Here is a 26,640-nt window from a genome sequence, read left to right on the forward strand (position 1 = left end):
GACTCCGGTTAGCTTCCAGCTAAAAGGCTACAGCACTCTCCTCCCAGTCCCACCCTGAGCTGCTAAAGAGGGCCTGGAAAAGTTCCCCCACACATCAAAGTGATTTTTCCTTTATGAGCTTTTATAACCTTGTTAATCAGGATAGTTGATTTGCTGCTGCACATAAACTGTCAGTCAGAAGCTCTGCTAGCCGGTTATCTTTAGAGGAGCTAGTTCAATTTGTTAGCTTGTTATCAGAATCATAGTAGCAGTTTCATCATCTGAGCTGCTTTCTAAGATCTAGGTAAACTTGTTCAGTTTGGGGTTAAAGACAAACGTTTTCACATATTTTCCATGTAGTTTTTTGCCAGTTAATCTTCTGAAAGGTAGACAATTGTTTTTCTCTTTCCCTCAAAAAATCTTAATATTCTCCTAGTTTGGCCCGGCACAGTTCACTTCCCAATTACAGCAACAGCCTTATATCATAACCACATAAGTGGAGAAAATGCTCAGTAGCAATGAGAGAATTTGCTGTTGCATCTAAGTGATGTTAACTATTATTTAACATTTAAACTTATTTACAGATTTTTTTTTTATTTATTCAAAAACCCTGGTAAGGGATGTTTTTCTGTATTTGGAGCATCAGAAAAGGTTTTATGGTGGAGGTGATGTTTTAAATTCACTGAGAAACTGCATGCATGCAGTTTGTTGTTTTGCTGCTAATACAGTAGCAGGTGCAGCTGCATATTTTTGCAATAAAAATGTTATGTTGTAATGGAATTCATGCATTAGTTTTTGTTTGCTTTGAACCCAGAGCAGACGTCACACGCCAGACGACATCAACACTGCATACTTTAGTATTTGTTCATTTATCGTGAGTAATATCGATATCGCAATATTAAGCACTGTTATCGAATATCGCAGGTTTTCCCAATATCGTGCAGCCCTACTTGTTAATATTATTTTAATTATATTACACAAACCTAAAACTGTTTACACTCTCAATTCTGCCATTTATTAATTTCTTTTCAAAGTAAATAATTTAGTTTTTCTTGTCCTAATTTCTTTTCCAAATTTCCTATTTTAATAGCTTCAAACGTTTTCTCGAACCCAAGGGTTTATAAATTAATACTAAATTAATCTCGGTAAGATGTTTAGGAGATGATCGGAGGTTCTGATGCAGAATTACTGAAACCAGAGAACAACAGGAGAACTGCAGCAGCTGAGAGGATGAGCACAACAGTGGTGTGTGTGTGTGTGTGTGTGTGTGTGTGTGCGTGCGTGTGTAAGAGTCACCATGGAGACGGGGTTCCAGGTTGTGGTCGGCGCCGCCTTGGGCTGCCAGTTGGTGCCGCCAGTCATCCTCTTCTCCCCCGGCTGGCTCCAGTGGATGTCACTGTGGATCAACACAGCTGGCGTTAGCGGCGGCTCAGAGAGACACAAACACACCAGGAAGCATCACTTACTTCTTCATGGTGCCGTTCCCGATGCCGAGGTCTAAACAGAAGAAAAACATTCATCAAGAGGGTGTCAGCTTGACAAGTGTTTTAGCCTTAACGTAAGTGTGTGTGTGTGTTAATTAGTTCAGATAATAATAATAAAACAAACACTCACTGCCAACAAGGTTGGCCAGAGAGGAGTCGAGGTCATCCGACACCAGCTTCTCAGGCTGCTGATTGGACAGCTGGTTGGAGCCAGCTAGAGTCGGTTTCAGGATGCCTCCAGCAAGATCTGACAAAATAATTAAAATCAGAACAATTAGACTCCGATCTAAAGTAGCGAGCCTTTAATCTGTCAGAAATAATTGGATATTTGTGTTTTAAGTTCTTGTAAATCGATAGTTTGCTCTTTAGAAAACAACTCGTCTTAAAACTGAAAACGAGCAGCAAAGGCAGACTTCTCGTTCCCTGCCCCGACGTGGCCGATTTAAACGGTTAAGTCATCAACAGGCTTCTGCAGAACGTGAGCAGGTGATTAAATCACCTGATTCTGGGGACTCGAGAGGGAGAGGCCCTTACGTGGAGGGCTTTCGTATCTCTGGGAATGAGGGAGGAAGCAGGAGATCAAAAGGTGGACTGGAGCAGCGGTTGTACTGAAGAGGAAGCTAATCCGGAAACTCCAATCCTCATCTACGGTCGTGAGCTTTGGGTAAAGACCAAACGAACGAGATCGCTAATCCAAGCAGCCAAAATGAGTTTACGGAGCACGGCGTCTGGTTTAGTCTTTAAAGGGTGAGGAGCTCAGACATCCGGTAGGGATTGAAGGGTAGAGCTGCTCCTCCAGTTCAACAGGAGCAGGAGATCTACTCCTGGATGCCTGAGCACCTCACCCAGGGGAGGTGTCTCATGCTCGTCCTGCCAGCAGGAGTCTCCTGCATCAACCCAGGACAAGCTGGGTGAAAACAGCTCAAAGGTAATCTGAACGCGAGATTATATGAAGCAAAAATAAAGCTTCTGCGTTTGTGGGCGCTGGTTCTCTTGAGGTTAAACATTAAGTGACTAAACTGCAAAAAAAAAAAATAATAATACAAAAACTTGCATTGCTGCAACAGTACAGTATAAAAATGACCAATTATGTCTCTTGTGAGACAGCAGATATAAAAACGTCTGACTAACGCCTGTAAACCTACCAATCTGAGCGATTCCAAGTTAAAACTGGAATTTTATCTTTGCTGTGCGATTATTCTATTGAGACTATTAAACAATCAGAAAACCTCCACTTCACAGTCTTACGGCTGCAGCTCAAACCCGATGGAGAGAAACAGAACCTCGGGTGTTTGAATCCTCACCATCAGAGTTGAGGCTACTGCTGCCGGCGGCTTTGTTTCCAAAAACAGACTCAAAGTCCACTTGAAGTCCTCCTGCTGAGTGCTGTGGAGGAGCCTGTGGCGTTGAGTATCCTTCAGGATGAAACCAAGAAGCTCCGGTTACAAAGTTACATTCGGACTGGATTCCCAAACATAAAAATCACAAGACAGCAGAGAAGCAGGGTTGCTGAAACGAGCGTTTATCTGCTGCTGCGGGAGCCGAAGAGCCTTCTATACACTACCTCTGAACAGACCTGCTACAGCAGAGGGCTCAGCGGGGAAGGGGGCCTGGTGTGGGAGGTGCTGAGCAACCGACACTGGACCACAGAAGGAGTCTGACACGAAGCAGGAAGACAAAGAAGAGGAAACAAAGGAAGAAGGTGCTTCAAGGTCAAGTCAGAGAGACAGGTGAGAAACGACAGCAGACAGGAAGATGCTAACAGGTCCACACCTCCGTCTAGTTTAGGGATTAGGTAAATGACCAGAACAGCAAAACACCAAACGATGATGATAATAATAATAATAATAATCATAATAATAATAATAATAATAATGGACCAAGGGGGAAAGGGTTAAAGGTGCAGTTTTACATTTTGGGAATTTCTGTTTTTAGTGATTATTTCTGATCATTAGATACGACTTAGGACTTCATGTCTTTAGCTCTTTTTATACGAGGTGTGAATACGGCTTCACATACATCAAGACATTTTGTGTCACTTTAAATGTAAAAGTATAAATAAACTGCATTGAAACAAATCTACTAGGGCTGGGCGATGTGGCCGAAAATCAATATCACGATATATTGAGGATTTCACCTCGATAACGATAAATTGACGGTAACTAAAGGTGTGTGCAGAAACAAAAGTTGTCCACTAGATGGGGCTGTCACATTTTACGTGACTCGAGGTGGTACAGCTTCTTAAAGGGACATGAATATTGCCAACCTACACACACCTTTTCATTTTTTTATCAAATTTATTGAAATGGGAAAAATCATCACGATAAGTCCGATAACGATACATTTTCGATGTATTGCCCAGCTCTAAAATCTACATAAACAAAAGATCTAAAACCGACATTTTCTAAATTCTGAAACTTTTGGGGGAAAACACGACCCAACACGTCCTCTAATTCATCACACATTTGTGCATTTCTAGTATTTTTACTCAAGAGGATCGAGCATCCCGTTTTCAAACATCCAACAAAACTACCCAGGATTACAAAGTAGGAATGTCCCAAAACAACTTTTTCACTTCCGATACCGAAATACTGCCATATGGCCAACATCGTTCTTGTTCCTTGCTACTTTGCTAGCGTGCACGGTTCTGATCATGCAGGCTTTGCATGCTGCATCTGCTGGTTAGAATTGCTAGAATTACATTTAAAGCGGAATAGACAACTCATATCGGAGATTTTTGATGCATTCCGATAAAATCGGAGTGTTTTTTGGCCGATATTGGACCTATTTCAGACGGGACATCCCTATTACAAAAGCATTTGAAGTGCATATTGTAAAAATCACCCTTTTTCTTGCTTTACCCAAATAAAACCTTATTTTGGCTCCAGTCATTTTCAAATAAAAGAATCAAAGTGGATCAAATGAAGCAGAAAACGAGGTATGCGAGTACTTAACCGTATTCTACAGAGAAAATTGGTTGTTTTATTCCCAAAAGTGCAAAACTCTTCCTTTATAATACTTTTACTCTACAATAAAACTTAAAAATAATGGCATTGGGGATCATGGTAGGTTTGATGTTTTTAGGAAAGACAGGCTGAGGTGGTGATCCAACAAAGTACCTGAGACGGACGATTCTATCCGCACTGTGCGTTTGTAATTGGCTGAAACTGATGAGTTTGAGTCAAAAAAGGGATTGTAACAATCTGGAGAATCAAAAATAGTGTTACAACAGACACAAACTTAAAGCTCTATGGTATCTTTACAAAGCAACACCAAACTGTTTAATAATAAAAGAAGAGCGGTAGATGCAAACTCAATCAGCAAGATATGGATCGCTCCAATTCATACAAAAGATGAGTCGGGATTAGGGTTGTCATGGTAACCGGTGTAGCGGTAAACCCTGGTAAAAAAGTTGACAATAATAATAACCATCTTGTTTTTAAAAAACTATATTATCTCGGTGGATTACCGTGGCTGTGGTGTAGTCGCGGTGACCCTTACCAGCCACCGTATCATCTGCTGAAGTTGCCAAAGGCACATGTGCACTTTGTTTACAACCAAAACTTTCTTGAAGCTAAAGATGAAATAATGGTCAAAGGAGGAGACGGCAGCGCTCAGGAGGACATTTATTATCCCTCAAAGAAGACAAAGTGGGAAGTACGGGCATCTTTTAGATATTTGAAGAATGTCGAGGGACAGCTGATAGAAGACGGCTATCCTGTTTGCAGCACGTGCAGAAAAAGTGTCTGTGAAAGGCAGCAACGCTTCAAATCTCATGACACATCTGCGTGACCATCACCCACAACTCTACAGTCAACGCAAGGCAAGCTAACATTAGCGTTTTAGCTAAAATGCTTGATCCGAGGATTTGGGTTGAGGGAGAATGCAACGAGTCGCTATATAAAGCAGCCGCAGCGCCGCTACCTGCATATAAACCGTGTCACGGACACCGCCATGTTGAAATGACGCTATGCATTACGGGGCTCCCAGGGGCAGATAAGAGTTGGTCTCTCCGAGAATAATTATGAATTTAACAATGATTACTGCCTGATGACATTTCCCCACATCTGCAAAGCTCACTGGAAGGACACAAACCGAGGACGATATTTTCCTGATATAGGGTTTAGTACTCCAGTATGGGTAAAAAAAAAGTATCTGACTAGAAGGCTACTTGAGTACAGAGTATCATCTGATCTAATATTTTTAAAATGTTGACAACAGACAAAAAATAAGTTATGGGCAAATATTGGTATTTTAAAGACTAAAGGGGAAAAATGTAAACAAATAAACATAATTACAAAATAACAAATTTTAGGCAAAATTTAGACACTAACTGAGGACAATATTTTCCTGATTTACAGGGTTTATTTTGAAAATGTAACGTTTAAAAAAATACTGCGATAATACCGAAAACCATGATCATTTTGGTCACAATAACCATGAGGTTAAATTTTCACACCGTGACAACCCTAGTCGGGATGTTTGGATTTCATATGAGGCAATTCCCATTTGCCGATACCAAACAGAGGTACTTCTTTAACCTCTGATTTCTATCGCTATGAATACGTTATGTTGTTTGTTGCTCTGACTGGTCTTGGCGCTGTCCAATGGAGTGTGGAGACCGTTTGATGGACAACCATAGAGTCCATCCCTCGACTGAGCTCTGACTATGGGTTGTGGCCAGGCGAGTATTCAGCCCTAAGACCACGCACATACGTAGCAGAGTATTCCACAAAACTAAGATAACCCACGTTGCCTGCTGGTGGTGTCGGAGGGACCGGTGGCGCCAGTGCTCGGCCTCTGTCAGTGCGCCCCAGGGCAGCTGTGGCTACATCATAGCTCATCCCCACCAGTGTGTGAATGTGTGTGTGAATGGGTGAATGACTGATTGTGTTGTAAAGCACCTTGAGGGGTTCCAGGACTCTAGAAGGCGTTATATCAAATACAGACCATTTACCATTTAAGATACTTCTCTAACGTTTGGCCCGTCATCCACATAAAAGTGAATGTGGATGAAAATAACCATGGTTTCTGGTTTTTGCCATGCTTTGATGCCCCCATATGTACCCCGTGTTTACACTTGCTATTTTTTACAAGCTCTAGGGATTTTTAAGAAGACCACAGGCAAGGATAACATTGAAGACTGTTATCTGCCACCTAGTCATTCCATGTCCAAGGAATGTTTTTCAGCAAAGACAGACAATTTGGAGAACTACTGCCACCTACAGGCCTGGCATGCCTACGAATATGCTTCACGAAGCACTGGATTGTTCTGCTGTAAACAAGGTGGTGTGGACCCAAGTTTCTTTCCTAGATAATCGGGAGAGGATGTTTGTCCAGCAGAAACCCAGCTACGTGTGTAAATGGACCGATTTTAAAACTACCGTCTAAATTCAACGAGTTCAACAGCAGACAACCATTATTTAACTCAAATTTCCACATCTTGCAGAGCGGAGGAAAAAGCTCTTCTGGATTAAAATAAATTGTGAAAATAGGACATTTGTGTTATGGAAGTGTTTTCTCATTACCAGTTGGGAGCCATGTGCCCTGACCTCTACTGCCCATGAGGAATACTGATGTTTGCCCACTTAGCCCTGATGTTCAACAGATCTCATGCAGCAGCACGCTTAAAGCAGACAATCATGGTGAAGCTAAACGCAGGAGAAGCAAGACAAGGAGCGCGTCTACTTCATTCTACCAGGCTAATGCTAAAATTATTTAAACAATGAAGGAGGACATAAACGGTACGAGTGAACTTTGCACAAAAACACAATATATATAACATAATTAGGGTTGTCACGGTAACCGGTATAGCGGTAAACCCCGGTAAAAAAGTTGACAATAAAAATAACCGTCCAATTTTGAAAAAACTAAATTATCTCGGTGGGTTTACCGTGGCCGCGGTTTCAGCGCGGTGACCCTTACCAGCCACCGTCGCTTCAGCTGAAGTTCCCGCGGCGCACACACGCACTTTTTAGTTTGCAACGGCACCAAAACTTTGAAGCTGAAATAATGGCCGAAGGAGGAGACGGCAGCGCCCAGGACATCCATCAGCCCTCAAAGAAGACTAAATCGGAAGTATGGGCATATTTTGGATTTCTGAAAAATGCTGAGGGACAGTTAATAGAAGACTGCTATCCCGTTTGCAGAACGTGCAGGAAACAAGTGTCTGCAGAAGGCAGCAACACTTCGAATCTCATGGCACATCTGCGTGACCATCACCCACGTCTCTACAGCCAGTGCAAGGTAAGTTAACATTAGCATTTTAGCTTAAATGCATGACGCGAGGACTTTTGGCTGAGGGAGAATGCAACGAGTCACTATATACTGCAGCCGCAGCGTCCTCTGCCAGCATTTAAACCGTGTCACGGACACCCTGTTGCTGGATGAAGCATCTTATTTGTTGATGATGAAGAGAAATATATAATTAGTTCCTTGTCATTGATTTGTTTACTTATTCAATGCCATTTATACTTGAACATTTGGATTTGATTACATAGTGTAGTAGTTATTTTAGTAATTTGTTTAAAGTGGCTATTTGTTTTAAATACATATTTTTTAAGGTTGACTTGTACAGTGCTCAAGTCAAGTGTGGACTGGAGTTTTAGATTTTCATTTTGATAATGAAGAAAACAAGTATATGAGAAAACAAGTGGTGTTTCTTTGATTTGTTTACATATTGTTTATGTTTTGAATGTTTGGATTTGTATAATTTAAACCTGCACTGACTACTGTAACATGTTCCAGAAAAAGAAGATATTTGTTCCTTTACTTGTGAAAAGTTGCACTTTTGCTAAGGCTTGTGTTATTTTAGGTTTAATAAACACTGTTAAACCTTTTCAAAACTATTTCAGTTTGTGTAGAACAGGACTATCAATGCTTTCTGAACATATGCAACACCGTTTAAAAAATACCGCGATAATACCGAAAACCGTGATAAATTTGGTCACAATAACCGTGAGGTTAAATTTTCATACCGTGACAACCCTAAACATAATACATGTTTGGTTTGACATGAGCGAACAATTGGTTAATTTAGACAAAAGAGTACAGCAGCACACTCAACATGCTGAATATTCATGCAGATAAGAGACTACAAATAAAGGAAGAGGGACAAGACTTCTGAAGAGTAACAAAATGAGTTGTTACCACGAAACACTTCATGACCAGATGTCGTAGAGGAAAAGCTAACACCGTCTGAAGATACGACAGGTAAGTGAGTGGCATCGACAACGAGATTTGAGAGGAAAGGGTTAAGGTTTGGCATGGAATCATCTCCCGCTTCAGTAGAGGTGAAAGGATCTACGCGGGCAGAGGAAAACAGAGAAAAGACAAGAGAGTGGAGAGGAAGAGGTGGGCATCAGAGTCAGACAACAACGAGAGGAGAGCATGCAGAACCAAAAAGTCCAGAAGGAGTCCAGAGATGCAGGCGTTGGTTAGAGGTACCGAGGAGGAGAGCGTTTACCTGCCCACGCCGTCGCTGCAGGAAGCCCTGCGGAGCCGGACTGCATGGAGGGCTGGAAAGACGACTGCAGGTCAAAAGGGTCGCTCTCCATCTTCACCGCACTGCAGACACACAAATTAAGTCAGAGAAGACATTTCAAATCATAGCAAATATTTGGAGAAACTTCAGCAGGTGTTGCTGACTTTATTAACTGCTTAATTCTAAATGTTTAACTGATTAATAAAAACTCAGATGAGCATCGCCTTTCAAATGGCAGTACCCGTTTGAGCAACTGGGTGTGAAGAGGTCAATGGTTGGTGCTGTGCTGATGGTGCCCCCTGTGGTGGAAACTGGTGACGTGTCTGTGGTGGCAAACGACGGCCTCTTGGAGAGCTCTTTGAGCCTTTGCTCCTGCAGGAGAGGAAGGTTCAGTTCAACAGGAACGCTTCAAATGGACGACAAATGTCTCAAATTAGGCGAACCTTGAGAGCTTTGAGTCGAGCTTGCTCCTCCTCTAGAGCAGCCTGCTTCTCTCGCTCGTCCACTTTGGTGAAAGACATCCCTGTGCTGGCCAGCGATGAAACTGCATTTGACAGAGTGCTGGCCCTGCAGGACAAGGGACACTTGCTAAGTTTCATCAGACGGTGCTAGGACTAGGGAGTGTTGAACTGACGTAGAAGAAATCAGCGGGGATGAGAGAAGGTTCACACACCTGCTGGCTGCAGTGGAGTCCTTGACTTTCTTTCCCTCTAAAGAAGCCAAATGCTGCTCCAGGGCTTCGAGGAGGCTACTGGGAGCCTGTTGTGAGAAAACACAGTCAGCGGCAACCTGAGGTGCAGACAATGTTGTGTAGAAAAGCCATTAACACCATAACGAACAGTGGTGGGTGACCACGGTTAAGAAAGCGCTCCATCTCATCAAATACGCTACAAAAATTAGTGAAATCAGCCAATTTATGCATTTGACCAGCTCTGGTATATCCGTCACCCACCAGTGATCGATGACTGCATTCCAGCCAAAAAGCTACTTTGGATGAGAGCAACATCTGTGTGGGATGGTGTACTGCACCAACAGCGCTTTCAACAACCCCGGCGTTGTTGAATCGGCCGTTTCTAAGCACAACGGGGGCAGCCATTTTACACCAGATGAGCTACTCTGGGTTTCACCTCAATGACAGTGAGCAGAATTTACCACGGCGAGCGTTTTTTCCTTCAACTGATGTAGGAGACATGGGTCAGAGCAGAGGCATGCAAAAAGACAACACTGAGGCAAGTCACAGATGTAGAAGAGTGAAATAACTGTACTTACACAAACTGTGAACTAAAGTGGAAAGATAAGGGGAAAATACAGAATATAAAGGTGGTGACAGTTAGGAGGGATGTGCATTTTAAACCGAGCTCTCTGAGGGAGGATATTTGCAAGAAATTTTTTGTTTTGGTTTTAATTTGGGAGCAGATTGCATCAACAGCGTGGATGAGACACCTTTATTTACTGAATTAGACTTGGGTTAGAAGAGCAGGAGGAAAATCAGAAGCAGAACAACAGGAGGAAGAGAAGAAGAATCAGGTTTTCATGCTGCCAAAAAACAGAAACCATGCAAAGTGCCTTTTTTTAAAGAACACCAGTGCTGACTGCATGTTTATACTCCGCAAAGAAAGTGCTGCTAAAATAAAAAAGGGCAGCATTTGCAAAGAAAAAAGCAAGAAAAAACATTTTTATATTTTAGATCACTCAGAAAGGTCGCTGCCTACCTGAGAGAGATCAGGGATGTCACCTCGATCAATTCCCACCTGCTGTTTTAGAAAGAAAACCAAGGTATTGTCACGTCCTGTTCATGTCCGCGGGCTTATGTCTTATAAAAACAAAAGTACCTCTGCGACTTTGAGGAACTCTGATATCCGAGTCATCCGAGTGAGAAACTTCTTGTAGATGTCCAAGCCTTCTTTACACTGAGTTTTCTTCATGTCAAAATATTTCTCTGTTTGGTAAAACAAACCTCTGGTTACCAAGGAGAAAAACAAAGAAGGTGAAATTAAATTGTTCCTTGAAGTTCTTACCGAGCAGGTTGATGATGCCTTCGTTATAAGCAGCAAAGAGCCTGATGGAGTCTTTGAAGAGGAGCATAAAGGCTGCATTGATGACTCCATTAGTCAGCTCGTTGGCATTGACCTGAGAGAAAGCCGCAACATCTCACATTTATCTCACAGCCTCTTTGCAGAGATTTGTTGACACACAAACAGCCTGCATATGTTAATAAAAGGGCAGCAACCTCCTCCGTGTGACCTGTAAACTCCGGATGAGCAGCTCTGCAGAGCTACGAGGCTTCGCCTCACACTCACGTTAAAATCCAGGAGGGCGTCCATCTGGTTCTGGATAATGGGGATGGTTTTGAGCAGCTTCTCTGTATTCATGGTCCTCATCACACCGTCAACACTGTGGACACGAGAGCACAGGGGAGATGAAAACTGAAAAATTAAAATACTCTTTTTAATATTAATAACCTGCTGGTCACTTGTCTACAATTCCAGATGGATGTAGAAATATTTAAATATCCCAATTCATACAAGTCTAAAACCAGTAAAAAAAAAAATACATAGTTTTGGATTCCCGAAAAACCTTTTCCCCAATGAGAGCAGACATGTCCCTCTCTGTTGTGCTTAGCGCGGCCGTTGAGATTTAATAGTCTCGTAACCATAGCAATCAAGGTGTCAGAATGACAGAATTGTAAACACGTTTCTGACACATCCAGTGTTATTGACAGAGCTTGGCATTCTGTCAGAATAAAGGTGGTAAAAACTGCTGCCACCTAGCGGTTGGAGTTTTAACTGCACCACAGAAAAGTAACAGAGTTTCTATGAAAGTTTTAAAAAATATATATCTATGCACTGCTTTTGAATATCTATTTAGTATTAAACACCAAAGATTGCAATATTTGAGATAACTGATATTTTCTTTATCCGACCCTGGGTGAGGGAGTGAGAGAAAGATTGAGATGGCTTTGTATCGAACTGTCGTGGTGAACAGAGAGCTGAGTTTAGCGGTCTATCTACGGTCCAACCCTCACCTTTGGTCATGAGCTTTGAGTAGGGACCAAAAGAATGAGATTGTGGAAACAAGTGGCAGAAATGTGTTTTCTCTGCAGGTTGGCTGGACTATCCCTTAGAGAAAAGTTGAAAAGCTCAGTCATCCGGGAGGGGCTTGGAGTAGATCTGCTGCTCCTCCATATCAAGAAGAGCCTGTTGAGGTGGCTCGGGCATCTGATTAAGACGCCTCCCTGGTGAGGTTTTCCAGGCACATCCAACTGGGAGGACACCTAATGGGAGACCTAGGACACGGTGGAGAGACGACGTCTCTCGGCCGGTCAGAGAACACCTTAGGATCCCCGAAGGAGCTGGCCCAAGTGGCTGGGGAGAGGGAAGTCTGGGCCTTAGGCTGCTGCCCCCGCGATCCGAACCCGGATAAGCAGAGGAAGATGAATGGATATTTTATTTCATCCTCAATTTCCAGTTTACATTTTGCTGAGCAACCCGTTTTGTTTTTAACCAAAAGAGAACAGAGATGTTGTTTAGCACCAAACCGGCACGAGGGTTGTGCAAAAGCATCTTTGTTCAGTTGCTCTGTAACCCATAAGCTAGAACCTTAATGAGGTATTAACTAATTGGCTTACTAATATGATCCATCCTCAATTTAGATAAAATATAAAATATAAATTAAGGAAATTAACAATACTAATTAATAGATATCTAATTAACTAATAGATAATTTCATAATGAATTATTGGAAGGGTGAATAACTAAAATAACGAGTTTAATATTAAACATCGGTTAAAACAAGAATCTTGAACATCACTAACAGAAACAGAAGAGGAAAGCTGTATACTATTGGTCCAGGTGGGAATCTGAAATTTCATTGGCTGAGAGAAATAAGTCCCGCCTCCGCGAAATAAAACCGTGCGACGCAGCTGAGCGAGAGGAGAGACAAACGGCTGTGCAGCACGCAGATACAGAAAGCAAAGACTGAGCGGTTAGAGAGAGAGAGAGAGAGAAAAAAAAACAACGGTCGAGGCCGTGAAGAACCCTGATTTGGGTGCCGCATAGATAGAGGGAGAGGCGGACTTGACTCCTTCTAATAAGAGCTAGGAACTTGGAACCAACGCGGTGAGTAAAGAAAAAAGAAGAGAAAAAGCTAACGATGCAACTTAAAAAAAAAAGGAAACTTAAATAGCTTATCAAATTAATTCCATTCTTATAGATTTGTGTGGAGACGACAGAGTGAACCAATCCTCTGTAGGAGGGAACCGTTGGAGCGCGTTGGCTGGGTTTTTTTTTTCCTTGGGTTTGATCCCGACTCCTATGATCACTCACTTGGAACGAGAACTGGATTTCTTCCTGACGAGGGAGATGGCGAGCCTTAACCACTGAACGAACCAGGACATCTCAAGTAACTGAAGAGCAGACTGCTCTCTTCTGTGAACAATCTCAACGGTGCGGTAGGAAAAAATCGCACCACCGGACTCTGACTTTCACCCCAAGCGTGGGGATTTGACTTGACGCCGGCTGACTTGTGACTCATATGATCAAATCTCATACCGAGCATTTTACTATTGTCGATTGTTTTCATCTGTTTTTGTGTGTTATCTTTATGTGTTATATTTCCCATTATTATTAAAATTTAGTATATAAACCGTTTCATGCTATACCCGTGACTCCAGTCATTCTTAAACAACCTCCAATTCTCCCCGAACCTAATTATTGGCCCATTTGTTTATTTTTTCTTTTAATTATCTTATTGTATCCTGTAATCCGGTTACATAAAACTTGGCGAGCCAGCCAGGAGAATTGTAGAGTTGTTACCTTAGCTAACCATTGACTGACATCATAAGAGTGCCTGGAGGTCACAGTGGTTTGCCATTTTGGCATTATTGGTACTTTTGAGTGTTTTAAAATGGAAGTTGTGAAAACAGAAAAGGTCAAAGTTTCAAATGCTGTTTTAATCAGTGGGTTAACTGATACAGACCTTGATAACGAAGTCTTTGGGTTTATGGAAGGATTCGGACCAGTTAACAGGCGCATTAAGTTACCAAACTGTGATCAGATTATTGTGGAGTTTCAACATGAAGCCACTGTTAAGGAATTAAAGAAACAATGTTTACCCTATGACAAACCTTGTACTAGGAACCCAGATGTTTTCTTCCATATTCAAGACCTAGCCAGCGCGTACAGTCTAGAAACTAGCACATCTGCCACTGATGCCTATCTGTCAGAGCTCAGGGACATAGCTGCGCGTAGCAATCAATCATTTAAAGACCTTCTAATGGAGGAACTGGCAAAAATTGGGGAATCTTTAGGAAGGGATACCCATGCATCTGAACCAGTCACTGAACTAGAGCCAATGCTCCATAGTGACCAAGTTACATATTCCCTGCCTTTAACACCAGAAGTTAACTATATGAACAACTCAAAGGACAATTGTCCACCTACAGAGACTGGAAAACAAAACCCTTGCATTCCACCAAATCTTTTAAACACACCTGAGGTTCAGCGAGTTATTGTGGAACACATTGTTAAAAGCAGTGAGGTTATCCCTCCGCCTACTTCACAATACAGACTAAAACCGTTCTCAGGGCGAGTTCCACACCCTTCTTTTGAAACTGACTATGATACTTGGCGTAGTAGTGTAGTGTTATGCATAAATGATCCTTCACTCACCAAGTCCCAAATTGTACGAAGAATCGTGGAGAGTCTGTCAGCCCCAGCAGCGAGCATCGTTAAAGCTCTTAGTCCAAAATCCGACCCGGAAACGTACCTTGAACATCTCGATTCAGCTTACGCAGCTGTCGAAGACGGCGACGAGCTCTTTGCTCGCTTCTTAAACACAAACCAGGACAGTGGTGAAAAACCTTCCGATTACTTTCAGAGGTTATACACCTTGTTAAACCTAGTTATTCAGAGGAATGGAATTTCCTCCAGTGACGCCGACCAGCAGCTGCTCAAGCAGTTTTGCAGAGGCTGTTGGGACAGCTCGCTGATTTCAAACCTGCAACTCGAACAAAAGAAAGACAACCCGCCTCATTTTACAGCACTTCTCCTCAAACTGCGCACTGAAGAAGACAAACAGGCTACTAAAGCAGCACGCATGAAACAACACTTAGGGGCACAACGAACTAGAGTGTATTCAAATGTGCAAACAACATGCTCTCAGAGTAAAAACACTTGTGAACTGGAAATAGATGATAACTGTGATGACTTACGCAAACAAATCGCTGAGCTCAGGAGCCAAATTGCACAGCTTAAGGTTAACAACACAGATAAAAAGGCAAAGAAAACTCAAAAAGAGTCAAAACCCCGTGTGGGGACTAAAATTCCAGATGAGCCCAAACAGATTCAGCAGATAACAGCAGTGGTGCCCAGACCAAAGCCTGGATACTGTTTTAAGTGCGGAGAAGATGGGCACATAGCTTCTAGCTGTAGCAACGAGCCAAATCCAGCACTAGTTGCAACTAAAAGACTTGCTCTTAGACAGAAGCAGCGCGAGTGGGAGATGTCAAAGCCAATTGCTCAGTCTCCTCCTTTAAACCGGTAGAAGCTCCTATCGTGGGACAGATAGGTGCTAAAGTAGAACCAAGTCCCTCTAAGGAAAGGACAGAGAGACTTTTTTGCAAGCCAGTTCATGCTCATTCAGTGCCAAAACTTCCCAAAAGATTAGTGGGTGGGCGATGCACAGCTACAGTCTCAGTTAACAGTGTTGAATGTAATTGTTTACTGGATTCAGGGTCCCAGGTAACCACCATTGCCAATTCTTTTTACCAAGAACACTTACCTGACCTCTCAATTAAACCCATCAGTAATCTGTTAGAAGTCGAGGGCGCAAACGGTCAAGCAGTTCCTTATTTAGGATACATAGAGATAAGTGTCACATTTCCAAAAGAGCTCGATCAGTCTGGACTTGAGTTACCTACCCTTGCGTTAGTGGTTCCGGATATAAGCTCAAACTCTGATACACCACTACTCATTGGCACAAACACACTCGATCCTTTGTATGAGCAATTGTCTGCCAATAACTTACCTGATTCCAAGGCACTCTCTTATGGGTACCAACACGTGCTAAAAGCCTTAGCAGTCAGAAAAAAACAAAGCAAAGATGGACGAGTTGGTGTGGTGAAGCTTCGAGGGAGAACCCAAGAAGTTCTCCCTGCAAATAAAAAACTGTTACTAGAAGGGTTTATGCAACCCAGCCAAAACAAGCATGAGCCTTATGCACTCATTGAACAACCCACCAATGGTTCTCTACCAGGGGGTATAATTGTAGACTGTTGCCTCATTTCCTTACCTTCACATGGTCCATACAAAGTACCTGTTGTACTAAGAAACGAAACTAACCATGACATCACATTACCCACTAACTGTGTGATCGCTGAGTTAGTTAAAGCCGATCGTGTTATGCCATATCCAGAACCTGACAAAAGTGATCAGAAAGTACTTGCGGCGTGTAGTTCGCAGCAACAGACTTCACCTTCAAACCCTCCTCTCAGTTTTGACTTCGGTACTTCGCCCTTGTCCGAAGAATGGAAAGGGAGGATCACCAACAAACTTAACACTTACTCCGATGTGTTTTCGCACCACGATCTTGATTTTGGTCATACACAACAGATAAGACATCACATCAACTTAAAAGACGAGACCCCATTCAAACAGAAATCTCGGCCGATCCATCCACATGATTATGAAGCCGTGAGAAAACATTTGGAAGCCCTCTTGGAAACCGGTATAATAAGAGAGTCGGAGTCTCCATTTGCCTCACCAATAGTGGTAGTTCGGAAAAAGAATGGTGAGGTACGTCTATGTATAGACTATAGAAAGCTTAATCTGCAAACCATTCGCGACGCATATGCCCTGCCTAACTTGGAGGAGTCCTTTTCTGCTCTCGCTGGATCACAGTGGTTTTCTGTGATGGACCTCAAGTCAGGTTACTATCAAATAGAGATGTGTGAAAAGGATAAACCTAAAACTGCTTTTGTTTGCCCGTTTGGGTTTTATGAATTTAACCGTATGCCACAAGGAATAACAAATGCTCCAAGCACTTTCCAACGGGTTATGGAAAAGTGTATGAAGGACATTAATCTGAAGGAAGTGTTAGTTTTCCTAGACGACTTGATCGTCTTTTCCAACTCCTTGGAAGAACACGAAACCAGACTTTCTCACGTTCTTGAACGGCTTAGAGAATACGGACTCAAGCTATCACCAGATAAGTGTCGTTTTTTCCAGACATCTGTGCGTTATCTTGGACATATAGTATCTCGAGATGGCATAAAAACCGATCCAGATAAGGTGGAAGCACTCAAAACATGGCCGAAGCCTCAGACTTTGAAGGAACTCCAATCTTTCTTAGGATTTACCGGTTATTACCGACGCTTCGTTAAAGATTACTCAAATATTGTCAAGCCACTAACATCTCTCACGGCTGGTTATCCACCCAAACGGAAAAACTTTAAAACACCACCATGTAGATCAAAGTACTTGAACTCCAAAGAACCCTTTGGGAATCGTTGGAGCCAAGACTGTGAGAAGTCCTTTCAAACTATTATTGAAAAACTTACCACTTCGCCAGTTCTTGGCTACGCTGACGCAAAACTCCCATATCTAGTACACACAGATGCTAGTACGACCGGACTCGGTGCAGCGCTATACCAAGTGCAAAACGGTGTCACACAGGTAATCGCTTATGCAAGTCGCGGTTTAAGCTCTAGTGAAACTAGGTACCCTGCGCACAAGTTGGAGTTTCTAGCCTTAAAGTGGGCCATAACAGATAAGTTTCATGACTATTTGTATGGGAACACATTCACTGTCATTACTGATAATAATCCGTTAACTTACCTCTTAACAACGGCAAAACTCGATGCAACGAGCTATCGTTGGCTAGCTGCGTTGTCCACCTATAATTTTGACATCAGATACCGTGCAGGTACACAGAACGTTGACGCGGATGGCCTGTCTAGGAGGCTGCATGATAAACCTGAAGACAACTCAAAATTCACTGAGGAATGCCAACGACTAGATGAGTTCCGATCTCATCTTTTATCCTCTGTCAAAGAAGTCGAGCTTCAACTTCAAGCCGAAGCAGTGAAGGCAACATGCCAAAAGCACATGGTCTTGGATGAGACTGATTCTCCTTGTGGTTTAGTTCAGTCACTTGCCATGTCTGCAGCGGCCATTCCAGACCTATTCCAGTTGGAAGACAATAGTGACAGTTTCTTTGCTGTGCCCAAGTATAACCATGCTGACCTTGTCTCCTTGCAGAGGAAAGATCCAACCATTGGCCGAGTCATTCAGCTGCTTATGACTGACAATAAACCGCCAACTGATACTATTGCAGAACCCCCGGTGGTTCTTAACCTTTTGAGAGAGTGGAAACGGTTTGAGTTTCAAAATGATTTACTGTACCGGAGACGCCAATTAGGACCAGAGACATCATTGCAGTTAGTCTTGCCTGATTCATTACGTTCAACAGTCATGCAAAGCCTACATGATGATATGGGGCATCTTGGGGTTGAACGTACGACAGATCTCATTCGGTCCCGTTTTTACTGGCCAAGAATGGCTAGTGATATCGAAATCAAAGTTAAAACTTGCGAAAGATGTATCCGTCGGAAGGCCCTCCCTGACAAAGCTGCTCCAATGGTGAGTATTACCACCACCAGACCTATGGAGTTAGTTTGCATGGATTTTCTCTCCATAGAACCAGACAGTAAGAACACTAAAGATGTCTTAGTGATTACAGACCATTTTACAAAGTATGCAGTGTCCATCCCAACCAAAGATCAGAAAGCCACCACCGTCGCGAAGAACCTGTGGGAACATTTTTTAGTCCACTACGGGTTTCCTGAGCGTCTTCATAGTGATCAGGGACGGGATTTCGAATCACGTACAATCAAGGAACTTTGTTCTTTACTTGGTATCCGTAAAGTCAGAACGAGCCCTTATCACCCTCGTGGCAACCCCGTTGAACGGTACAATCGTACATTACTCAGCATGTTGGGAACTTTACAAGCCACTGAGAAACATCACTGGCGCGATTTTGTAAAACCACTTACTCACTCGTACAATTGTACAAAAAATGACGTGACGGGATACTCTCCCTACGAGCTAATGTTCGGTAGGCAGCCTCGGTTGCCTATAGATATTGCCTTTGGGTTACCGCATTTGAACAAGCCCTCTATAACTCATTCTCAGTATGTTAAAGAACTGAAGAGTCATCTGGAACAGAGTTATGACATTGTCATAAAAAACTCTCAAAAAACAGCGAGGAAGAACAAAGAACGGTTCGACAGAAACATTCGTGAGTCCACACTAGGTGTGGGAGATCGTGTTTTAGTCCGAAATCTTCGCTTAAGAGAAAAGCATAAATTAGCAGACAAATGGGAGCAAACAGTGTATATAGTTCTCAAACAGATGGAAAACTTGCCAGTATACACTGTAAAACCAGAGAACGGAGAAGGACCCAACAGAACACTCCACAGAGATCTTTTACTGCCTTGTGGTTTTCTCTCTTCATTAGAAAATGAAACAGAACGCGTTACGAAACCTAGCAGACCTCATACAAGACAGAGTTCAGCCTTAGAACCTGACCCAGATGAGCCACTTGACGAAGAGGTAGATGAGTTTTATTACTCTGATCTTCCACAAGTGCTAAACCGACCATCCTATCAAATAGCGGTCACCTTGCCAAATAGGGAACTCATAGCAGATTCAGGACCGGTAAATAATATTCAACAACAAAACACACTATCCTTACACACAGGGGATCGCAAGGAACCAACCTTAGCTGGTAATGAAAATGCTGAATTGTCCTTACTTGACAAAGGCATCAACACCGAAACATTCTTACCTGAAAGAGTGAAAGAAGCAGCAACATACTTACCTGAAAAAACGAAAAAAAACGAAGTATACTTACCCGACGTAGAAACGGGGGATGAAACTAACACAAACCTACCTCAATTGGATGGTGTCCTAAAGTCGCAGCAACGTGATGTAAGTTTTGAACCCATCATACACGATCAGACACATACATCTGAAAAGACCAAAGTCTTAGAGAATAGCTCATCAGCTCTGTCGGAAACAGAGAGCTCACTTCGTCCTGTCTCAGTTGAGAATCAAACCGAAACGGATGAGCATGATACTGTGCAACCAGAGATGTATGTCAGGAGATCTGAACGAAGTAGTCAGCCTACTCAAAGACTAACTTACTCTCAATTGGGCAATCCACTAGTGACCGTAGTTAGGTCCCTTTTCCAAGGACTTAATAAAGCTTTTATTGACTCTCTTACTCAAGAAGTTGTGTACCCCGTAGAAACAATGCACAGGGACGTGCATGATATTTAATGGGGGAGGATGTAACCCATAAGCTAGAACCTTAATGAGGTATTAACTAATTGGCTTACTAATATGATCCATCCTCAATTTAGATAAAATATAAAATATAAATTAAGGAAATTAACAATACTAATTAATAGATATCTAATTAACTAATAGATAATTTCATAATGAATTATTGGAAGGGTGAATAACTAAAATAACGAGTTTAATATTAAACATCGGTTAAAACAAGAATCTTGAACATCACTAACAGAAACAGAAGAGGAAAGCTGTATACTATTGGTCCAGGTGGGAATCTGAAATTTCATTGGCTGAGAGAAATAAGTCCCGCCTCCGCGAAATAAAACCGTGCGACGCAGCTGAGCGAGAGGAGAGACAAACGGCTGTGCAGCACGCAGATACAGAAAGCAAAGACTGAGCGGTTAGAGAGAGAGAGAGAGAGAAAAAAAAACAACGGTCGAGGCCGTGAAGAACCCTGATTTGGGTGCCGCATAGATAGAGGGAGAGGCGGACTTGACTCCTTCTAATAAGAGCTAGGAACTTGGAACCAACGCGATTTGTGTGGAGACGACAGAGTGAACCAATCCTCTGTAGGAGGGAACCGTTGGAGCGCGTTGGCTGGGTTTTTTTTTTCCTTGGGTTTGATCCCGACTCCTATGATCACTCACTTGGAACGAGAACTGGATTTCTTCCTGACGAGGGAGATGGCGAGCCTTAACCACTGAACGAACCAGGACATCTCAAGTAACTGAAGAGCAGACTGCTCTCTTCTGTGAACAATCTCAACGGTGCGGTAGGAAAAAATCGCACCACCGGACTCTGACTTTCACCCCAAGCGTGGGGATTTGACTTGACGCCGGCTGACTTGTGACTCATATGATCAAATCTCATACCGAGCATTTTACTATTGTCGATTGTTTTCATCTGTTTTTGTGTGTTATCTTTATGTGTTATATTTCCCATTATTATTAAAATTTAGTATATAAACCGTTTCATGCTATACCCGTGACTCCAGTCATTCTTAAACAACCTCCAATTCTCCCCGAACCTAATTATTGGCCCATTTGTTTATTTTTTCTTTTAATTATCTTATTGTATCCTGTAATCCGGTTACAGCTCCATAACTTATTTAACGTATCCAATATTGGAAATAGCAATATTTAAGGAGTCGTAGAGTTATTTTAACATTTACAGCCCAGTAGTTCTAATTCTCATTACCCGAGGAAACATTTTTGGTTTAGAAAAATTCAAGACATGACAATTTACTGTAAAGTCAATAAGTCATAAAGAAAGCAGGCAGCAAGAGAACATGTCAAGCCTTTAGTCATTCAAATGTGATTGTCAAAACTCACCCGCGTTTAACTTTTGTGAAGTCAAAGGCAACCTGTCTGTAAGAGACTGCTTTCTCGTTCAGGTATCGACTGTACCTCCTGATAAATGTCGACATGTCATAGCCTGCAGCGTCAAACAGCAGGAGAAAAACAACTAATTCACTTTTCATGATCGGTTTGTGTCCAAACAATTAAGACAACCACAATCAGAACTTTACCTTGTAACCCACTTTTGTCCAAAAAATTACTGAGGTTGAAAAGTGTATTCCTTGAAGCCAAGTACTGGATAAAACGCTGCAAGAGAAGAAAAAGAAAGGTTGAGGACGTTGACATCGGGGGTGTTAGAGGGGCAATGATGTGATTAAGATCTGCTGAAGCGTCTCACCTCATTGCCGTAGACCATGAGGTGGTGTGTAGTGATGAGAGATTTGAACACAACCACCCAGCTGGTGTTGGTGGTCCTTTCAAACAGAGAGTCGGCCAGTTGGGGAATGTTCACGTTCATCTCGTTGGTGCAGTGGATCAGATCTTACAACAAATTATTCAATAATTATAATTATTGCACAAAACAAAACAAAAAAAGCTCATATGGAGAAAAACATACACAGGGTATCTGCAGGTTTAAGGGAGCCAAATTTAAGACTTTTTAAGACCTTTTTTAAGGCCACTTAGACCAAATTTAAGCTATTTTTATAATTAAATTTAAGCTTTATTTTCCAGCTATTGACTGGAACTGGTGCTAACCGCGTCGCGAACATGGGATTAGCCATCCAGTTACCATCAAACTTGCACTTCCCCACGGCGCAAGCTCCCACTAGTTTAACCAGCTAATGTGCTCATCTAAAAATAGCCCCTTTCACAAGCAACTGAATGTATATGGTTCTGCTTACGCAAATATCATACGCAAAAAATGCTGAAGACTAACTAGAAATTCATGAAAATTTCATAGAAATAAAATAATCTTTATTGGGTCTTTGAAAATTTAAGACCTTTGGAAACTATTTAAGGATTATTTGTCATTTTTAAGGATTTTTAAGGCCTTAAATTTGGAAAAGCTAATTTAAGACTTTTTAAGACTTTTTAAGGACCTGCAGATACCCTGCATACAAGAGTTTGGAAGTCAACTATTTAATGTATTTATAAGACCTGAAAAATCAAACCAATAACATGTTAAAAGCACCAAAAGCTAGAGTGAAAGTCCTGCGCAGAGTTGCTGATGATGTTACCAAAACAATAACTATTTTTAAAATCCTCCAGAAGTGGGACGACAGTTTAATTACAAATGTTTTCTGCATAAAATATGATTAGCATAACAAACAGGAAATTATGCGTCTGTGTCAAAGCAATCAGGTTTTTCTGCATCTGAAGCCCAACTTGCTCATTACAATTGTTAATGGATTAAGCTGCATTAAGATGTTAACCACTTGTATTCTGTCCCACTTCACCTGCTCACACATTCAACACGTCCGCACGGTGCACGAGCCAAGCTAGCTCCCTGTCGGGCTGACGACCCTGCCATTCACAGCGATGATCAGACTGACGGAGTATGTGGGCCTCCCTTTCTGTCCTATATTTGACTTGTTCAAAAGGCTCTTAGTAGGACAGGAGAACCTTCCAGAGAGGCAGCAGCCGTTAGCATGGCTGGCTGAACTGTCCAAAGAGGAGAATGATGGAGAGGAGAAGCGCTAGGAGGAGGGGGGTAAAGAGCAACAATATGGGGAGAGATATGACAGCATCGGCGTGTTGTAATCAGCCGTCTAAATAAACACAACCATCCTCATTAATGATGTCAAATGGAACTAACCCACTAGAATATATAAATAAATATAATGTGTTGTTGTTAATACCAAGTCTCGGTTATGTGACTGATTTATTTCCAAGATCGATCAGCTCAGGAACTAAAAATATTTCTTATAATTTAGAAGACTCTGTATTATGGACTACTAGTGTAATAGTTCAGTAATTTTGTGAAATAATTTACACAGAAGCAAAAATATGAAATGAAAATGTTCTGAATAATAGTGGATCCGAATAATGCGATAGGAAACCACCTGCATCTGTGTGTGAGCAGCTTAAGCCTAACTTATACTTCTCCGTCAGCTCCACCAGGGAGACGCGCAGACGGACGTTTTACTCTCCGACTTCTCCGTCTCCTGGGGAGCATTGCAAAGCAATTCCCCGCCAGGACTACAGAGGGCGTAGCGCTGCTCTGTGGTACCCTGTGATGTATCTGGTCCAAGGTAGTGCATTTACCATTATGTTTATGTTGTGTTTTGAGTATTTAAAAGACTTTTTGTCCCTCATTTTCATACCACTGACTCCCAGAAGCGACGAGACTGTGCAAGTGATCTTCTGGTAATATCATCGCCACAAAGTAACACGCGGAACAATATCAAACAGTACAGTGATTACCAAACAAGCTGTGCTGCAGCATTGCTGTTGACCATTCCTTCAGCTATGGTGCATATCCTGTTTTAACTTCCTCTGCTTCACTCCCGCCAGCATTTGTTTACCAGTTGTGTTGCTATATGCCAGGAGTATTCAATTAAAGTCCTGAAGGGCCAGTATCCATGTTTTAGTTTTAACTGTTTCAGCACACCTGATTTCAATCAGCAGCTAATTAACAGGCCTCAGCAGAGCCTGATGAGCTGCTGCACAGGCGACAACCACTGAATCAAGTATGTTGGAGCAGAGAAACCCCTGAAACGTGCTGGATACCGGCCCTCCAGGCCAGGAATTGAATACACCTGGTATATGCTAACTGGAAGAATGCTGACACAAAAGGGTGCATGTCGCCACCTACTGTACTGGAGTGGAACAAACTTCATTTGAGAGATCAGTTTTCTGACGTACATGTTAAATAAGATAAAATTGTTGATTACTTTAGTTTGAAAGCTTCGTAACTATGCACATTTTTTAATTAAGGGATAAAATGGAGGCAACACACACACACACACACACACACACTGTAGATAAGATAGATCACATTTCTCTTTTAATGTATGATGATTATATAAGAATAATCAATACTTACTATTGAAATACTATTTCATTTTTAGGAATACTTGTTGAGCAGAAAAGCGGTATATTTAAATCTAAAACACTAAAATGACTAACCACCACTGATGGCTTAGACACTTCATCTCCTTATGTGTCAAATCAAAACATCAGCCTCAAATACCACTTCTTTACCATCATACAGCTGCACAACACAATATAGTAAACGTCAACGCAAACTAATCCCTACATTAGATTTTGGGGTTTCACATCATTGACATCAACTCGATAAAAGCACTCAACAGCACAAATCATTTCCAATTACAATATAAATGTATTTTCCCTAAAAATCAATAGCAAGGACAAAATAAAAATCGGTTTAAATGTAATCCTGGCTGCTAACTTTATCTAATGTGTCAACACAAAACAAAGGGAAACTATGCTGTGTGTGTCTGTCTCACTGCCTCTGGCCAACAGTGTCACCCTGCCAACTTTTACTCATCTCACCACAGGGGTCTCACCTCAGCTCAGCTGCACAACTCGTGTGAACCCTGCAACTTTTGACACAAAGCCAACATAAACAACAAAATTACCATCATAACCAGTTTAGATAAGCACTTTCAGGTGTTCCAACTCACAAAGCAGTGTGATGAGTTGGCAGATTACACAATGCACACAGGGTCACTGACTGAACTTTTATCATCATGTCTATGGCCTTCACATGACCACTTTTATCGCTGTTATTGGGTGAATGCTGAATGAATGGCAGAAGAAGCAGGCACCAACAGGATGTGACTCTTTAAAACGGAAGAATTCGTGATCTTAACCTTACAACTCGTGCAGAAAATGGTTCTGCTTTTCAGAAAATCTGAAGGGAAGGAATCTCTGCGCTGACTTCAGCTGTAATCTTTGCCCTTATTGTGTCGTCTCTGTTTCAAAAGCATAAAAAACAGCAGGTTTCACGTTACTCACTCCACTACATATGGAGATGTGCCTTTATGGCCTGTGAACGCTCTTATTTATGGATATTGATAGTTTGAACATTAACCCCACAAATTATACGTGTAAAATGTATCCCAGCTTAGAATAATTAAAGTATGAATGAGTCAATATGTCAACAAGGAACGTGGTAGCAGTGGAAACTGTTTAATCTCCCTGACATTAGCGATATGTAGAATGTTGCTAATGCTAACGTTGCTAAGGCTCTGAGGCCTACTAGCTCCGCCAACGCCATAATAAAAAAAACGTTAAATTCCAGGTGAAATTTGTAAGTTTTAAACTCGAACAGTGTTGAGATATACTCACAATCCAAGTGCTTCTTTTTCGGGCCCATTATTTCGTGCGTGGTGGCCTTGCATACTGTTTTCGACACGGCGGACCCCGTTACACTGTGCTGGGCTGCCGTTATCCTGTCCGTAATGCTCTGTCCCGACATCTTCGCTTCACACTACACGACAAAGGGCTTCAGAAATAACAGGCTAGAATTCTTTTATCTGACAATGTGACAAAAAGGTAGAAAAATTTACAGTCCGAGTCCGAATCCTCCGCAGCCTCTCCGAGCCCTTCTTTTCCCACCTCCCTCGGTGGCGGAAGAGCAAATCCAAACTGGGCTATAGCAGACACGGACCAGAGGAGGGCGGAATATAAAGGGAACGGGAATCTGACAACTAGCTAAAATTATCTGATTATTTTTTTCTTATTTCACCCCGTAACTTCGTCCAGGCTCATTCAGAATTCAAGGAAATGAATGGTGAAATCCGTTCGTTGACTCATCCGACCCGGGTCTCTGTCTCGCTCTCATCCCGATGTGGCACACCGGATCCCTGCCTCCGCCGCTCCGCAAGTCGTCGTCGCTGTTCCTCCTCCTTCTCTTCTTCTTCCTCCCCACCTCCTCCTCCTCCCCCTACCGCTGCTGTTCGGCTTTAAAGAAAGAAAAAAAGACCACCGAGGAGGGGAAATGGCGGGTCTGTTCCCTTCACACACACCGCCCAGCAGATCCTGAATCAGAAGTTCGCGAGCTGCGATCGTGCTGC

General features: G+C 42.2%; 1 protein-coding gene across 9 annotated transcripts in view; it reads right to left on the bottom strand.

Annotated features, from left to right (window-relative positions):
• Positions 1-26,353, bottom strand: part of picalmb (phosphatidylinositol binding clathrin assembly protein b) — a 30,015-nt gene extending 3,662 nt beyond the window's left edge. The window contains exons 1-20 of one of the 9 annotated variants that reach the window (XM_070543571.1): positions 26,134-26,353; positions 25,913-26,054; positions 21,996-22,138; positions 21,829-21,904; positions 21,632-21,734; positions 11,247-11,340; positions 10,965-11,076; positions 10,779-10,885; positions 10,659-10,700; positions 9,620-9,705; positions 9,390-9,513; positions 9,188-9,318; positions 8,929-9,029; positions 8,613-8,765; positions 4,583-4,666; positions 3,028-3,120; positions 2,768-2,878; positions 1,594-1,710; positions 1,446-1,476; positions 1,276-1,375 (exon numbers count right to left, since the gene is read on the bottom strand). In XM_070543571.1, the coding sequence (XP_070399672.1) occupies positions 1,276-1,375; positions 1,446-1,476; positions 1,594-1,710; positions 2,768-2,878; positions 3,028-3,120; positions 4,583-4,666; positions 8,613-8,765; positions 8,929-9,029; positions 9,188-9,318; positions 9,390-9,513; positions 9,620-9,705; positions 10,659-10,700; positions 10,779-10,885; positions 10,965-11,076; positions 11,247-11,340; positions 21,632-21,734; positions 21,829-21,904; positions 21,996-22,138; positions 25,913-26,042 (1,938 nt within the window). In that variant the 5' untranslated portion in view covers positions 26,043-26,054; positions 26,134-26,353. Of the gene's footprint in view, positions 1-1,275; positions 1,376-1,441; positions 1,477-1,593; positions 1,711-2,767; positions 2,879-3,027; positions 3,121-4,582; positions 4,667-8,612; positions 8,766-8,928; positions 9,030-9,187; positions 9,319-9,389; positions 9,514-9,619; positions 9,706-10,658; positions 10,701-10,778; positions 10,886-10,964; positions 11,077-11,246; positions 11,341-21,631; positions 21,735-21,828; positions 21,905-21,995; positions 22,139-25,912 lie in introns of those variants that run through there. The other 8 variants (XM_070543573.1, XM_070543572.1, XM_070543575.1 and 5 more) reach the window with 8 other exon arrangements.
• Positions 26,354-26,640: the final 287 nt, after the last annotated feature.

The sequence above is a fragment of the Nothobranchius furzeri genome, chromosome 13 (assembly GCF_043380555.1).
Source record: "Nothobranchius furzeri strain GRZ-AD chromosome 13, NfurGRZ-RIMD1, whole genome shotgun sequence".
Taxonomy (NCBI): Eukaryota; Metazoa; Chordata; class Actinopteri; order Cyprinodontiformes; family Nothobranchiidae; genus Nothobranchius; species Nothobranchius furzeri.